This window comes from Ascaphus truei, chromosome 13, assembly GCF_040206685.1.
Source record: "Ascaphus truei isolate aAscTru1 chromosome 13, aAscTru1.hap1, whole genome shotgun sequence".
Lineage (NCBI taxonomy): Eukaryota > Metazoa > Chordata > Amphibia > Anura > Ascaphidae > Ascaphus > Ascaphus truei.
In genome coordinates, this window is record NC_134495.1 from 50531850 (window position 1) to 50549212 (window position 17363).

Below are 17363 nucleotides of genomic sequence, written 5' to 3' on the forward strand. Positions count from 1 at the left end.
TCTAATATTGCAATTCTGTACGGTCTAGACTTTACCCAGATTCTTTACTTGCATGACCTGTGGGACTCTATGCAAGTGTGGACCCAGGGAGAAAGAAAATTATTAATCTCATGACACTCCAAAGAGTACAAACTTTATCAACCACATGTGAGTTCATAGTGAGACATGTTCAGTTTTTGTATGTATCAGTGATCTTCACTATTATTTGGGGGCTTTCTGTGCTCCACCGACCCCAATTAAATGTCCAGGATTTAGAAGACTGAACACACTGTCAAAGGTTGGAGGAGCCATTATTTTGCATCTGATTTCTATTTAAAATCGCATGCACATTTAAATCACTTTGTTCACTAGGAGTGCTCCTTTTCATGTTTTTCGTTACAGACACACACTGCTCTGCATGCTACAAATACACAATGCTCTGCGTGCTACACATACACACCACTCTGCGTGCTACACACACACCGCTCTTCGTGCTACACATACACACCACTCTGCGTGTTACAGATACACACCGCTCTGTTACAAGTTACATCAAATAATATCACGCAGTTACGTCAAATATTCCTACAATAGACTAATTCTTCTTGGAAGGTGCACTTTAAACATCGTTACAGGAGGAACAAATAATTAGATATTCTGTACACGCCCTTTACAAAGAATGACCAATGCAATACAGCAATCTCCACATCCACCGGGGAGGCACTAGCCCTCATGACATGTCATCAGTGACATCACACAGGTAGATGCAACAAAAGTGGCAGGGCAGTGGCACGGTATCAAAGTGAAGTGACACATCCAGAAAGAGACAGACTGCAGCAACAAAAGACAGGCATCTTGCCAGAAGAGAGACTCAGCATGGCACATTCTACAGGAGACAGCAGGTGATGAAATATGCTGGGGAGTGAGCAATGGGAGAGTGGGGAGAGAGAGAGAGAGTGGGGAGAGAGAGAGTGGGGAGAGAGAGTGGGGAGAGAGAGAGTGGGGGGAGAGAGAGTGGGGGGGAGAGAGAGAGAGAGGCAGAGGAAATGAGTAAGACAAGAACAGGAGACAAGAAAGCAGAGAGCGAGTTAGTCAGGGAAAGATTAACACAGAGAGTGATGGAAGGAGAGGGAGAAAGAAGAAGAAAAGAGAGAAAGAGAAATAAAAGATGGAAGAGAGAGAGAAAGGATGGGAGAGAGATAGAGGGGGTGGAAGAGAGAGAGAGAGGATGGAAGAGAGAGAGAGAGGATGGAAGAGAGAGAGAGAGGATGGAAGAGAGAGAGAGGGGATGGAAGAGAGAGAGAGAGGATGAGAGAGAGAGAGAGAGAGAGAGAGAGAGAGAGAGAGAGAGAGAGAGAGAGAGAGAGAGAGAGAGAGAGAGAGAGAGAGAGAGAGAGAGAGAGAGGGAGAGGGAGAGGGGAGAGATAGATGAATAGAGAGGGCAAGAGACAGAAAAAGAAGGAAAGAGGCAGACAGGAAATATAGAAAGTAAGAAAATGATAGGAGACAAAGAAAGCAGAGAGAGTTCATCTGAGAGGAAAGAAAAGAGGTGAGAAAAGAGAGAGGCGATAAAAGGGAGAAAGAGGGAGTAGAAGCAAGAAGAGAGAAAAGAGAGAACAAAATAAAGGACGGAAGAAAGAGAGGGGAGAGAAGAGAGGGGAGAAATAGAGAGTGCAAGAGACCGAGGAGAGAAGGAATGCAAAAGAGAGAGGAGAGAGGAAGATAATGGAAAGGGAAAGAAAGAGGCAGACCAAGAAAGCAGAGAGCAAATTAATGAGGGAGAGATTAATAGAGTGTTGAAAAATGCTAGAGATTAGGTCTGACGGTAGCAAAACTGTAAAAATAATGTACAGTACATGGACAGAAATAGCACTAGATTTTTTAAAGGAAAGACATCCTGTTGTTTTACTGTCATTTCTTTTGCTTTATTAATTATGGCATTTGTGGTTGCACCAGTTTTGCAGCCGGGAGACAGACTTCCAAATTCCCAGTGGAGTCACTGTTAGAAAAAAGTATGAGAGATGTAATAGGGAGATAAAGAAAGAAATAAAGGGAGAGAGAGAATGAGAGAAAGACGTGAGCAGAGAGAGGAGAGAGTGAGAGGAGAGAGAAGAGATAGAGGAGAAAAGAGAGGAGAGACAAGTGCAAGGAGAAGAGAGAGGAGAGGGAAGAGAAAAAGTAGAGAAAAGGGAGGAGAGTAGAGAAAAGAGAGGAGAGAGAGTAGAGAAAAGATAGGAGAGAGAGTAGAGAAAAGATAGGAGAGAAATAAAGGATGGAGGAGAGAAAAGAGATAAGAGAGAGAATGCGAGGGAAAGAGGAGAGAAAGAGGAGAGAAGAGAGTTTTGTTTTGGAAAAGAGGAGATGCAGATAAAGAACAGAGGTGATAAGTGACCTCGCTTGTCTGGATATTTCTTGTGTACTTTCAGAGACTTTCCTCTTTCTCTCTTTCTGAACTATTGCTCTTTTGCTTCATGAACCCAATCTGATTCCCTCCCTCCGGGGTTCCCCTCATACCTAAGACAAGAGGATATTACTGTGTATTGTACAGATCCAGCACGACTTAATGTTCCCGTGACCGCACAAAACCAAATGCAATTGCCCGGTATTTCTTTGCATGTCGCAGCCCCACAAAAACTGCGGGATGTGATTCTGTTGTCCGCCCACGGCCCACAGTGTCACCGTGGGTGGAATCTCGCACCTTGTCATGGTACCGAAGACATCTTGCTACATCTGTATACTGTGCAGACTAATGAACCAGAAGAGAAAGAACTCAGTTTAAAGTAGCACTCTATTATCTGTAGTAGGATAGTGTGGTTGATTTAAAAATATATCTTTATTGAATTAAATGTTAAAATATTGGTGCATGGAGTGGAATAAAAAGATCAATGGACACTGTCTGATGACTCAGAGTGTTTCACATATAGTGATGACAACTTGTGTCTAATAGCTGGAACAGTGCCAGCTGTAGCAGGTCGCTACCATTGATTAGACCGCTGTTAGCAGTCTAGAGATGACAGTGTCAGATGTGCTAATAGATGAGTAGTTGCATTCCCCCAGGCCAAAAGAGGAACTAGTGTACACAGAGGCAGATTCGTTTCTATTGCTATTTGATATAGCCTAGAGCAGCAGAGTATGCTGCATAGTAGGAGGGTGATGGTCTGTGACTTTGTTGGAAGACTCTGCTAATTGGCAAGTCAGCTGTAACTGTTCTGCCTAACCCCTGTTAGGAGTGTACAGATCTGTCTTTCTTACAGTGGATCCTTGTATTAAACCCCCATGCTGACAGTTGCTGTGAGCAGTAGACTCAGAGTTGCACTGATGCTGGGGTGAGTCAGCTGCAGGTATTTTGCCTAGCCCCTGTAAGGAGTGTGCAGCTCTGTCTTGCTTACAGTGGACCCTTGTATTCAACCCCCATGCAAACAGTTACTGTGGAGAGTAAATTCAGAGTTCCACAGATGCTAGGGTAAGTATCCCTGCTGGCTAATGTCAGCTGGAAGCATGAACCTTTGTGTGCACAGAGTACATTCCTGGATAGTATGCCTGTAATCAGATTAAGTAGATGGCGTTCTGAACCATTCTGAACCATTCACCTCAATAATCGCAGCCTTGTAACTAAGTGTAGTCTACCCCCTAAGGAGCAAACCTGACACTGTCCATAAGTTAAAAGAGCCCTGGTCGACGATCGTTTCGCGTCTGCTGCTTTTTCAAGACTTCTGTGCCGACTAGTTGGTTGTGGAGATAAGAAATTGGTCTTAGGGTTCTAACATGAATTGTTACAAAAAGGATTAGCATGTCAGGGTAGTAAATTATTGGTATATGGGGTGTTCTTAAAATAGTGGTTCCTCCTATTGAAAGAGGCACATTGGTGCCATGAGCTGTTCTTATAAGGAGGGGGGTTCTAATAATATGGTTTGTTCCAATAATAGAGAAGTGGGTTTGTGAGGATGTGTTCTTATAAATAATGTTTCTCCCATAGAAAGAGGCCAATTGGAGAGTGTTCTTATAAGTGGGTGTTCTAATAAAAGATCTTAAAGGTGTTGTTATAAGGAGGGTATTCTAATAATATAGGTTTCTCCAGTAGGAGAGGACACATTGGGTCTGTGAGGAAGTGTTCTTATAATGAATGTTTCTCCCATAGAAAGAGCCCTATTGGAGCTGTGAGATGTTACTATAAAGTGTGTATTCCCCCAGTAAAGGCTCCTCATCGGGTCTATGGAGAAATGTTTTATTAAAGGCATCTGTGAGATGTTTCCCATTTATTCTGATTGTAATTCCTGTTTTGAAATATAGTTGCAGTCTCGAGGAGTTAGGGAGCGCACTACACCAGGGTGGACATAAAAATAAAAAAAAAGCATAACACAAATAATAGTGCAACACTGTGTGATAAAATGATATAACTAAAATGGGGACATGGAGAGTGAACAATAAAGAAATGCTACACGAATTGAAAGGACATCAAGTGGATTTAGTGAGCAAATATCATGGAGCACACAGATGCAGTGGGAACTTACAAGAAAGCCCCAAAATTGGGCAATAGGAATAGAGCAGTCAGTGTCCGTTGTGGGAGGTGAAAAACCTGTGAGTGATGAAACTGATGCAGGGGGTCAGGCTGCGCCGGCGATTCCTCCACTGCAAACCACCACAGAACTTCCGGGTTTGATACATGTCATAGGTTAGCTTGCAAAATATGCAGAGGCGCAATACGATTCCTGATTGGTTGCGCCTCTGCATATTTTGCAAGCTAACCTATGACATGTATCAAAGAATCCTGACGAAGCCGCCAGCGAAACGCAGAAGTGCCCTTGCGTTGAGTCTCTGATTCCTGTGCCAATAGAAACCCGTTGTGTCCGCAATGTGACGCTGTCACGTGGAGCGGAAGACTGAGTGGGAGAATCAAACCCGGAAGTTCTGTGGTGGTTTGCAGTGGAGGAATCGCCAGCGCAGCCTGACCCCCTGCAGCAGTTTCATCACTCACAGATTTTTCACCTCCCACAACGGACACTGACTGTGCTCTATTCCTATTGCCCAATTTTGGGGCTTTCTTTTAAGTTCCCACTGCATCTGTGTGCTCCATGATGTTTGCTCACTAAATCCACTTGATGTCCTTTCAATTCGTGTAGCATTTCTTTATTGTTCACTCTCCATGTCCCCATTTTAGTTATATCATTTTATCACACAGTGTTACACTATTATCTGTGTTATGCTTTTTTCCTTTATGTTCACCCTGGTGTACTGCGCTCCCTGACTCTTCGACACTGCAACTAGTAAAGGATCAACACGGAATATCCATTGAAGGTTGAGCTGCAACTGAACACTGGTTGTATATTTTTTTTTTCTTTCTTTTGTTGCTGGTTCGAAATTGCATGTCAATTCTCCCTACCTGGAACACCCTCAGGAGTGCCTGGTGATCTCCGTGTTCTTGAAATATAGTTACCAGCATACACTGAGCTGTATTGTGAAACCTCCGCCACAGCGCTTCCAGTCTAATTGACAGGAAATTACATTTTTACGAGGTCATAAGACACTGATAGTAATGATTTCACAGAAAAGGCTTATGACCAGGAATTTACATGTGACGTTCGCTTCCACGGGAGGGGAATTGTAAACAAGGGATTTTTTGTTGTGTAAGAGAAGGGTAATTAAGACTGTCAGACTTTAAATCCACAGGTTAGTTTACCTCTTTTCTTTCTGTGAAAATAGGGTTGCCAGACATCTTGTATATACAGGATTGTCCCATATATTATCGCATTGTCCCATGTTCCCAGAAAGGTCTGTCGGGACGCATTATTGTTCCATATTTTAGTGCCTTGGCGCAGGGCTGCCGAAAGGTGCGGGGGTGGGGGGAGTGTGACGATAGCTTATCACTGTGTGTAATTTACACAAATCACTGGGTTTGAACTGAACGAGGCTTAGATATAATAAAGTATATTTATTCCTTTGGATAGGTGAACACACAAAATAATACAGTAGCAGACAAGAAGTACACTTACTTTGGGGTTGGGGGATGAGAAGTATGAAGCATAGCAATTCTCTCGCAATCAGGTAACAATTCAGATGATATCAGAAGACCAAGGATAAAGGGTGGACAACAGTTTATAAACCTTTTGTGCCCTATCCTTAACATTAAGTACAGTTGATTGGTCTTCAATTAACTCTAGCCACTCATTAACGTGGGAACACATTTTGATACATGCCCCCCTGCTAGCTGGTACATGCGCAGTAGAGCTCTGGGGTCTCATTTCTGTAGCCCCTCATCTGCATCAGGAATGCCAGCTAGTCTACCAGATTGGATTCCTGGCAGGATATTCTTTGTTGTGAGGTGTGAAATGGAACACTTGAAGACTGCTCTGGTTTGAGTAATCTCCGCCCTCATGTAAACAGTAGAGGTAACAAAATCCTTTGAACCATACTTAAGTCCTAGATATTGGGTCGCCTTTCTGGCCATATGCTACACTGGTATGCAAAGGAATTTCCTCTGGGTTTTACCCATACCTTGGAACACAGTATGAAAGATAAAACATAAACATATTAAAATATCCGGTTCCGTTGGGTCCAGCAGGCCCAAACTTCCCAGTTCTCAATGCTGGAACTGGGACACCATATGGTCCAATTTGCTACTTGCTACGACCTTCGGAACCGGAGATACACTTAAAACCGTTTCACATTTTAATACAAAAATCTCCGCTGTAAATTAAATCACGGTTTTTCACTAAATCCCCATTGAAAACAACGGGCTCCACCGCCATAGACTTTCAATGGCAAACCGCCGCCGTTGGCGGCTATGGGAATCCGCCGCCATTGACTTTCAACGGGGCGACGCCGCCGTTGAAGTCAATGGGGGTTTTCCGCCGTAGCCGGTCAATGGAGATTGGCCGCCATTGGAGTCTATGGGAAAAGTCCCGAACTTTCAAGGGGGTCCATACTCCGTCGGGTTGGTCCAAGAGGGTCAAGGATGGTTCTGCAGCGATGCCGGAGACTACAGATACCCCAAACCCAGATACCTATGGATTCCCAAATTTCAGCTTTTGACACTTAGCCGTTTTCCTGTGCCGTTTCTGCCGCCGCCATTGGAACCTATGGCGCGACCCGCTCTTCTCGGTTCGACCCTTATCGGAGGTCCAGGATACGGGGACCCGGTTGTGGTCGAGTGGGGGGAGGTCTAGGAACTAGGGGCAGAAAGAATTTAATTTCTAAGTGCTCTAGAACTGTTTATTCCCACGCCACTTGTCATTGAACTTGACTTGTTAAGTGATCAAAGCTCTCCTATTGAAAATGTATCAGTTTTGCGGTTTGGACAGGAGCCAACTCGTTCCTGGAAAGCTCCTTCGAGGGATTTCCATTGAAGTCAATGAGCCCATTGACTTACAATGGGAACCCGCCGCTCCTCCTCTCGGACACCATCTGCTGGTCTTCTCAGGAAACAGGACCCAGCAGCAAGATTCACCATTGAAAACCATGGAGCTCCAATGGCGGCTTATGGGACCCTGCAAAATTGTGCCTGAAAAGGCGGGAAAATTACACAAAGGGCTATAATCACTAAACAACTATTAACCCTTGTGCTCCCGGATGGATCCTAGTGTGTGTGTGATGCAGACACTGATTAAACCAGATGTTTCAATAAAACAGGGGAACAGGGGAATACACATTTACATGTCATAACAAGGGTTAAATCAGTTCTGGACCTCAGCCCAGTTAACCCCTTGTCTCCCTGGTGAGGTCAGGGCATGGCCAAATGGGGTGCAACCCCTTTAATACCGGGCCACCCCCTCTCTCCCTCTACAGGGAGGACAGCTGGGACAACTGTCCTGGGACCGGTGGCTGCGGGGGGGCCCAGCCGGCTGGCTCTGGATGTTGGGCCTGCCCCCTGCGTCCGGCTGGCGGGCCTGTTTGCTGCCGAGTCCCAACTGCTGCGGTGGGGCCTCCCCACCTGCCGGTCAGCGCTGGAAGTCAGACCCACCTTCTGCATCCGAGAACGGGACTAGAGGCTTTCCCCCTCAATCTAAGAGAGTGTGTGTTGTGGTGGGGGGAATTGTGTACAATCTGGCAATCCTATGTGCAAAGTCATTCTCAAGCCATCTTTAGCCAAACAGATAAACAGAAATCGCTGATATGCTTAAATCCAGTGTTCCCAGAGAAACGTATCACAAATACAGTAAGTTGAATAAAACTAAGGAAGCTGATTACATTCATATGGTTTTTAAAATAGTTCTTCTTTTTGACCGGCTACCTGGGACAGCCCCTTTCCTGCACAGAGAATGTCATGTTGCTTCACGATAAACAATTGTGGTGACCGTACCGCTCAGCCTAATACTTGGGTATTGTATTAAGTATATATATATATATATATATATATATATATATATATATATATATATATATAAATATATATATATAACAAGGTGCAATAGGAAAAACTGTAATATCGTTTTAACATGGTAGGTACCAAGCTGAACCAGAAAAGATCCTATATATAGCACTCCCTGTGGAAAAGGATAAGTGGACTGATAGTCCGTGAGATGCCAGATATCTCCACAAGGGAGTCAAAAGACCAGAGGCTGACCATATATTGACATCTTAATATATAAAATCGAATGGTTGGTACTAGCTGCGGTGAATCTGATTGGTCTTCAGCCTCTAACCAATCAGATTGGTGGGTCTGACGTCACCCAACTGCCACTCTCTTCCCCCTCGGACACACACACACACACACGCACACACGCACACACGCACACACGCACACACGCACACACACACACCTCTGTCCTCTCTCCTCCCCCCATCACACTCACCTCCCTCCCCGGCGCTCCACTCACCTCCCTCACCTCACCTCCCTCCCCGGTGCTCCACTCACCCCCCCTGGTGCTCCACTCACCTCCCCCCCCGGCGCTCCACTTACCTCCCCCCCGGCGCTCCACTCACCTCACCCCCCGGCGCTCCACTCACCTCCCCCCTGGCGCTCCACTCACCTCCCCCCCGGCGCTCCACTCACCTCCCTCCCCGGCGCTCCACTCATCTCCCCCCCCCGGCGCTCCACTCACCTCCCCCCCTGGTGCTCCACTCACCTCCCCCCCAGCGCTCCACTCACCTCCCTCCCCGGCGCTCCACTCACCTCCCTCCCCGGCGCTCCACTCACCTCCCTCACCTCCCTCCACTCACCTCCCTCCCCGGCCCTCCACTCACCTCCCTCCTGGTGCTGCACTCACCCCCCCACCCCGGCGCTCCACTCACCAGCCCCCCGGCGCTCCACGCACCCCCCCCGTACTCCACTCACCTCCCTCCCCGGTGCTCCACTCACCTCCCTCTTCTCACCTCCCTCCACTCACCCCCCCGGCGCTCCACTCACCCCCCCCGGTGCTCCACTCACTCCCCCCAGCGCTCCACTCACCTTCCCCCCTGGCACTCCACTCACCTCCCTCCCCCGGCGCTCCAATCACCTCCCCCCCCGACGCTCCACTCACATCCCCCCCGGCGCTCCACTCACCTCCCCCCCGGTGCTTCACTCACCCCCCCCCGGCGCTCCACTCACCCTGTGTGTGTGTGTGGGACACTGTGTGTGTGTGTGTCAGACACTGTAGGATGGGGACCAGAGCTATGCATGGGGGGGGGCAGGAGCGGAGAGAGAGGGGGGAGCGGAAAAACATACAGGGGGAGTGGAGAGGAGGGACCCGGAAATTTTAAGCAACACACCCCCCCTCCTGTCCACTGTCCCCCCCCTCATGTCCACTGTTCCACCCCCCTCCTGTCCACTGCCCCCCCCCCTCCTGTCCACTGTCCCCCCCCCCCTCCTGTCCACTGTCCCCCCCTCCTGTCCAAAGTCCCCCCCTCCTGTCCACTGTCCCCCCCCTCCTGTCCACTGTCCCCCCCTCCTGTCCACTGCACCCCCCCTCCTGTCCACTGTCCCCCCCTCCTGTCCACTGTCCGCCCCCCTCCTGTCCACTGTCCCCCCCCTGTTCACTGTCACCCCCCCTCCTGTCCACTGTCACCCCTCTCCTGTCCACTGTCCCCCCCTCCTGTCCAGTGTCCCCCCCTCCCGTCCACTGTCCCCCCCCTCCCGTCCACTGTCTCCCCCTCCCGTCCACTGTCCCCCCCTCCCGTCCACTGTCCCCCCCTCCCATCCACTGCCTCCCCCCTCCCGTCCACTGTCCCCCACCCCTCCCGTCCACTGTCCCCCACTCCCGTCCACTGACCCCCCTCCCGTCCACTGACCCCCCTCCCGTCCACTGACCCCCCCCTCCTGTCCACTGTCCCCCCCTCCCGTCCACTGTCCCCCCTCCTGTCCACTGTCCCCCCCATCCTGTCCACTGTCCCCCCCTCCCGTCCACTGTCCCCCCTCCTGTCCACTGTCCCCCCCATCCTGTCCACTTTCCCCCCCTCCTGTCCACTGTCACCCGCCCCTCCTGTCCACTGTCACCCCCTCCGTCCTCTGTCCCCCCCCTCCCGTCCACTGTCACCCCCCCTCCTGTCCACGCTCCCCCCTCCTGTCCACTCCCCCCTCCTGTCAACTCCCCCCTCCTGTCCACTCCCCCCACTCCTCCTGTCCCCTCCCCCCCTCCCGTCCACTCTACCCCCCCTCCCGTCTACTCTCACCCCCCCTCCCGGTCACTCTTCCTCCCCCTCCCGTCCACTCTCCCCCCCTCCCATCCACTCTCCCCCCCTCCCGTCCACTCTCCCCCCTCCCGTCCACTCTCCCCCCCTCCCGTCCACTCTCCCCCCCTCCCGTCCACTGTCCCCCCCCTCCAGTCCACTGTCCCCCCCCTCCAGTCCACTGTCCCCCCCTCCCATCCACTGAACCCCCCCTCCCATCCACTGACCCCCCCCCTCCCGTCCACTGTCCCCCCCATCCTGTCCACTGTCCCCCCATCCCGTCCACTGTCCCCCCCTCCCGTCCACTGTCCCCCCCTCCCGTCCACTGTCCCCCCCTCCCATCCACTGTCCCCCCCCCCTCCCATCCACTGTCCCCCCCTCCCAACCACTGTCCCCCCTCCCGTCCACTGACCCCCCCTCCTGTCCACTGTCCCCCCCTCCCGTCCACTGTCCCCCCCTCCTGTCCACTGTCCCCCCCCTCCTGTCCACTGTCACCCCCCCTCCTGTCCCTGTCCCCCCCCCACCTGTCCACCCACCCTCCTGTCCACTGTCCACCCACTCTCCTGTCCACTCTCCCCCCCCGTCCACTCTCCCCCTCCTGTCCACTCTCCCCCCCACTCCTGTCCACTCTACCCGCCTCCTGTCCACTCTCCCCCCCACTCCTGTCCACTCTCCCCCCCACTCCTGTCCACTGTCCCCCCCCTCCTGTCTACCATCCCCCCACTCCTGTCCACTCTCACCCCACCACTCCTGTCCACTCTCCCCCCTCCTGTCCACTGCCCCCCTCCTGTCCACTGTCCCCCCCTCCTGTCCACTGTCCACCCTCCAGTCCACTGCCCCCCCCTCCTGTCCACTCTCCCCCCTCCTGTCCCTGTCCCCACCTGTCCCTGTCCCCACCTCCTGTCCACTGTCCCCCCCACTCCTGTCTACTCTCCCCCCCACTCCTGTCCTCTCCACCCCACTCCTGTCCACTCTCCCTCCCACTCCTGTCCACTCTCCCCCCACCACTCCTGTCCACTCTCCCCCCTCCTGTTCATTGTCCCCCCCTCCTGTCCACTGTCCCCCCCACTCCTCACTCTCACCCCACCACTCCTGTCCACTCTCCCCCCTCCTGTCCACTCTCCCCCCACTCCTGTCCACTGTTCCCCCCTCCTGTCCACTGTCCCCCCCTCCTGCCCACTCTCCTCCTGTCCACTCTCCCCCCTCCTGTCCACTCTCCCCCCTCCTGTCCACTCCCCCCCCACTCCTGTCCACTCTCCCCCCCACTCCTGTCCACTCAACCCCCACCAATCCTGTCCACTGCCCCCCCCTCCTGTCCACTGTCCCCCCCTCCTGTCCACTGTCCCCCCCCTCCTGTCCACTGTCCCCCCTCCTGTCCACTGTCCACTCTCTCCCCTCCTGTCCACTCTCCCCCTCCTGTCCACTGTCCCCCACCCTCCTGTCCACTGTCCCCCCCTCCTGTGCACTGTCCCCCCCTCCTGTCCACTGTCCCGTCCCTCCATGTCCACTGTCCCGTCCCCCCGTCCACTGTCCCATCCCCCCCTGTCCACTGTCCCCCCGTCAACTGTTCCGTCCCCCCCCTGTCCACTGCCCCCCCCTGTCCACTGCCCCCCCTGTCCACTATCCCCCCCCTGTCCACTGTCCCGTCCCCCCCTCCTGTTCACTGTCCCGTCCCCCCCTCCTGTCCACTGTCCCCCCTCCTGTCCACTGTCCCGCCCCCCCCTCCTGTCCCCTGTCCCGCCCCCCCCTCCTGTCCACTGTCCCACCACCCCTCCTGTCCACTGTCCCCCCTCCTGTCCACTGTCCCCCCTCCTTTCCACTGTCCCCCCCTCCTGTCCACTGTCCCCCCCTCCTGTCCACTGTCCCCCCTCCTGTCCATTGTCCCCCCCCTCCTGTCCACTGTCCACTCTCTCCCTCTGCTCCTGTCCACTCTCCCCCCCTCCTGTCCACTCTCCCCCCTCCTGTCCACTCTCCCCCCACCCTCCTGTCCACTGTCCCCCCTCCTGTGCACTGTCCCCCCTCCTGTCCACTGTCCCATCCCCCCCTGTCCACTATCCCGTCCCCCCCCCATACACTGTCCCCCCCTGTCCACTGCCCCGTCCCCCCTGTCCACTGTCCCCCCCTGTCCACTGTCCCGTTCCCCCCCCCTCCTGTTCACTGTCCCGTCCCCCTGTCCACTGTCCCACCCCCCCCCCTGTCCACTGTCCCGTTCCCCCCCCCTCCTGTCCACTGTCCCCCCCTCCTGTCCACTGTCCCACCCCCCCCTCCTGTCCACTGTCCCGCCACCCCTCCTGTCCACTGTCCTGTCCACTGTCCCCCGTTCCCTCCTGTCCACTGGCCCATGTCCCCTCCTGTCCACTGCCCCGTCCCCTCCTGTCCACTTTCCCCCGTCCCCTCCTGTACACTGTCCCCCCCTCCTGTACACTGTCCCCCCCCTCCTGTCCACTGTCCCCACCCTCCTGTCCACTGTCCCCACCCTCCTGTCCACTGTCCACTCTCTCCCCCTGCTCCTGTCCACTCTCCCCCCTCTTGTCCACTCTCCCCTCTCCTGTCCACTCTCCCCCCTCCTGTCCACTCTCCCCCCCTCCTGTCCACTGTCCCCCCCCCTCCTATCCACTGTCCCATCCACCCGTCCACTGTCCCGTCCCCCCCCTGTACACTGTCCCGTCCCCCCCTGTCCACTGTCCCGTCCCCCCCTTGTCCTCTGTCCCACCCCCCCTGTCCACTGCCCCCCCCCTGTCCACTGTCCCCTCCCTGTCCACTGTCCCGTCCCCCCTCCTGTTCACTGTCCCGTCCCCCCCCTCCTGTCCACTGTCCCCCCCTCCCGTCCACTGCACCCCCCCTCCCATCCACTGTCCCCCCCCATCCACTGTTCCCCCCCCTCCCGTTCACTGTCCCCCCCTCCCGTCCACTGCCCCCCCTCCCGTCCACTGCCCCCCCCCTCCCGTCCACTGCCCCCCCTCCCGTCCACTGTCCCCGCCCTCCTGTCCACTGTCCACCCCTCCTGTCCACTGTCCCCCCCTCCTGTCTACTGTCCCCCCCTTCTGTCCTTGTTCCCCCCTCCTGTCCACTCTCCCCCCACCCCCCTCTTGCCCACTCTCCCCCCTCCTGTCCACTCTCCCCCCTCCCGTCCACTGCACCCCCCCTCCCATCCACTGTCCCCCCCCCTCCCGTCCACTGTCCCCCCTCCCGTCCACTGCCCCCCCTCCCGTCCACTGCCCCCCCTCCCGTCCACTGCCCCCCCTCCCGTCCACTGTCCCCCCTCCTGTCCACTGTACCCCCCTCCTGTCCACTGTACCCCCTCCTGTCCATTGTCCCCCCCTCCTGTCCACTGTCCACTCTCTCCCCCTGCTCCTGTCCACTCTCTCCCCCTCCTGTCCACTTTCCCCCCTCCTGTCCACTCTCCCCCCTCCTGTCCACTCTCCCCCCACCCTCCTGTCCACTTTCCCCCCCTCCTGTGCACTGTCCCCCCTCCTGTCCACTGTCCCATCCCCCCCTGTCCACTGTCCTGTCCCCCCCATCCACTGTCCCCCCCTGTCCACTGCCCCGTCCCCCCTGTCTACTGTCCCCCCCTGTCCACTGTCCCGTTCCCCCCCCCTCCTGTTCACTGTCCCGTCCCCCCCTCCTGTCCACTGTCCCCCCCTCCTGTCCACTGTCCCACCCCCCCTCCTGTCCACTGTCCCGCCACCCCTCCTGTCCACTGTCCTGTCCTCCTGTCCACTGTCCCCCGTTCCCTCCTGTCCACTGGCCCACGTCCCCTTCTGTCCACTGCCCCGTCCCCTCCTGTCCACTGTCCCCCGTCCCCTCCTGTCCACTGGCCCCCCTCCTGTCCACTGTCCCCCCCCTCCTGTCCACTGTCCCCACCCTCCTGTCCACTGTCCACTCTCTCCCCCTGCTCCTGTCCACTCTCCCCCCTCTTGTCCACTCTCCCCTCTCCTGTCCACTCTCCCCCCCTCCTGTCCACTCTCCCCCCCCTCCTATCCACTGTCCCGTCCACCCCTGTCCACTGTCCCGTCCCCCCTGTACACTGACCCGCCCCCCCTGTCCACTGTCCCGTCCCCGTCCCCCCTGTCCACTGTCCCATCCCCCCCCTGTCCACTGTCCCCGCCCTGTCCACTGTCCCGTCCCCCCCCTGTTCACTGTCCCGTCCCCCCCCTCCTGTCCACTGTCCCCCCCTCCTGTCCACTGTCCCGCCCCCCCTCCCGTCCACTGCACCCCCCTCCCGTCCACTGCACCCCCCCCTCCCGTCCACTGTCCCCCCCCGTCCACTGTTCCCCCCCCTCCCATCCACTGTCCCCCCTCCTGTCCACTGTCCACCCCTCCTGTCTACTGTCCCCCCCTTCTGTCCTTGTTCCCCCCTCCTGTCACTGTCCCCCCCCTCCTGTCCACTCTCCCCCCACCCCCCTCTTGCCCACTCTCCCCCCTCCTGTCCACTCTCCCCCCCCCACACTCCTGTCCACTCTCCCCCCTCCTGTCCACTCTCCCCCCCACTCCTGTCCACTCTCCCCCCCACTCCTGTCCACTCTCCCCCCCACTCCTGTCCACTCTCCCCCCCCACTCCTGTCCACTCTCCCCCCACCACTCCTGTCCACTATCCCCCCCTCCTGTCCACTGTCCCCCCCTCCTGTCCACTGTCCCCCCCACTCCTGTCCACTCTCCCCCCACTCCTGTCCACTCTCAACCCACCACTCCTGTCCACTCTCCCACCTCCTGTCCTCTGCCCTCCCTCTTGTCCACTGACCCCCCCTCCTGTCCACTGTCCACTCTCTCCCCCCACTCCTTTCCACTCTCCCCCCCTCCTGTCCACTGTCCCCCCCTCCTGTCCACTGTCCCCCCCACTCCTGTCCACTCTCCCCCCCACTCCTGTCCACTCTCAACCCACCACTCCTGTCCACTCTCCCACCTCCTGTCCTCTGCCCTCCCTCTTGTCCACTGTCCCCCCCTCCTGGCCACTGTCCCCCCCTCCTGTCCACTGCCCCCCCCTCCTGTCCACTGCCCCCCCCCCTCCTGGCCACTGTCCCCCCTCCTGCCCACTCTCCTCCTGTCCACTCTCCCCCCCTCCTGTCCACTCTCCCCCCTCCTGTCCACTCTCCCCCCCACTCCTGTCCACTCTCCCCCCCACTCCTGTCCACTCTCCCCCCACCACTCCTGTCCACTCTCCCCCCCTCCTATCCACTGTCCCCCCCCTCCTGTCCACTGTCCCCCCCTCCTGACCACTCTCCCCCCCCTCCTGTCCACTGTCCCCCCCTCCTGACCACTCTCCCCCCCTCCTGACCACTCTCCCCCTCTCCTGTCCACTGTCCCCCCCTCCTGTCCACTGTCCACTCTCCCCCCTCCTGTCCACTCACCCCCCTCCTGTCCACTCTCCCCCACCCTCCTGTCCACTGTCCCCCCCTTCCTGTCCACTGTCCTGTCCCCCCTGTCCACTGTCCCGTCCCCCCCTGTCCACTGTCCCGTCCCCCCCGTCCCCCCCGTCCACTGTCCCGTCCCCCCCTGTCCACTGTCCCCCCCCGTCCACTGTCCCGTTCCCCCCTCCTGTTCACTGTCCCGTCTCCCCCCTCCTGTCCACTGTCCCGTCTCCCCCTCCTGTCCACTGTCCCGCCCCCCCTCCTGTCCACTGTCCCGCCACCCCTCCTGTCCACTGTCCCGTCCTCTTGTCCACTGTCCCCCGTCCCCTCCTGTCCACTGCCTGTCTCCTCCTGTCCACTGTCCCCGTCCCCTCCTGTCCACTGTCCCCCATCCCCTCCTGTCCACTGTCCCCTCCTGTCCACTGTCCCCCCTCCTGTCCACTGTCCCCCCTCCTGTCCACTGTCCCCCCCCTCCTGTCCACTGTCCCCCCCTCCTGTCCACTGTCCACTCTCTCCCCCTGCTCCTGTCCACTCTCCCCCCTCCTGTCCACTCTCCCACCCTCCTGTCCACTGTCCCCCCCTCCTGTCCACTGTCCACTCTCTCCCCCTGCTCCTGTCCACTCTCCCCCCTCCTGTCCACTCTCCCACCCTCCTGTCCACTCTCCCCCCTCCTGTCCACTGTCCCCCAACCTCCTGTGTACTGTCCCCCCCTCCTGTCCACTGTCCCGTCCGCCCCTGTCCACTGTCCCCCCCCCTGTCCACTGTCCCGTCCCTGTCCCGTCCCCCCCCTGTCCACTGTCCCCCCCTGTCAACTGTCCTGTCCCCCCCTCCTGTTCACAGTCCTGTCCCCCCCTCCTGTTCACAGTCCTGTCCCCCCCTCCTGTCCACTGTCCCCCCCTCCTGTCCACTGTCCCGCCACCCCTCCTGTCCACTGTCCCATCCTCCTGTCCACTGTCCCCCGTCCCCTCCTGTCCACTGCCCGTCCCCTCCTGTCCACTGTCCCCCGTCCCCTCCTGTCCACTGTCCCCCCCTCTTCTGTCCACTGCCCCCCCTCCCCCCTCCTGTCCACTGTCCCCCCCTCCCCCTCCTCCCCCCCTCACCCCTCCCACACTCCCCTCCCCCCTCCTGTCCACTGTCCCCCCTCCCCATCCCCCCTCCTGTCCACTGTCCCCCCTTCCCCTCCCCCCTCCTGTCCACTGTCCCCCCCTCCTGTCCACTGTCCCCCCTCCCCCTTCCCCCCTCCCTCCCCCCCTCCTGTCCACTGTCCCCCCTCCCCTCCCCCCTTTCCTCCCCCCTCCTGTCCACTGTCCCCCCTTTCCCCCTCCCTCCCCGCCTCCCCCCTCCTGACCCAGCCTAAGGCTGCGCTTATAGTGCCATCGCTATATCACACTGCTGTAAAAATCTAATTGAAGTGACTTCCAGCGATCGCGACCAAGCCATCGCACCGCGCCT

The 17363-nt window shown here is 56.8% G+C and overlaps 1 protein-coding gene across 1 annotated transcript in view; it reads left to right on the top strand.

Annotated features, from left to right (window-relative positions):
• Window positions 1–725: 725 nt before the first annotated feature.
• PNP (purine nucleoside phosphorylase) overlaps window positions 726–17363 on the top strand; it is a 66180-nt gene continuing 49542 nt past the window's right edge. The window contains exon 1 of the mRNA XM_075569180.1: window positions 726–881. Within this exon, the coding sequence (XP_075425295.1) occupies window positions 856–881 (26 nt within the window). The 5' untranslated portion in view covers window positions 726–855. The remainder of the gene's footprint in view (window positions 882–17363) is intronic.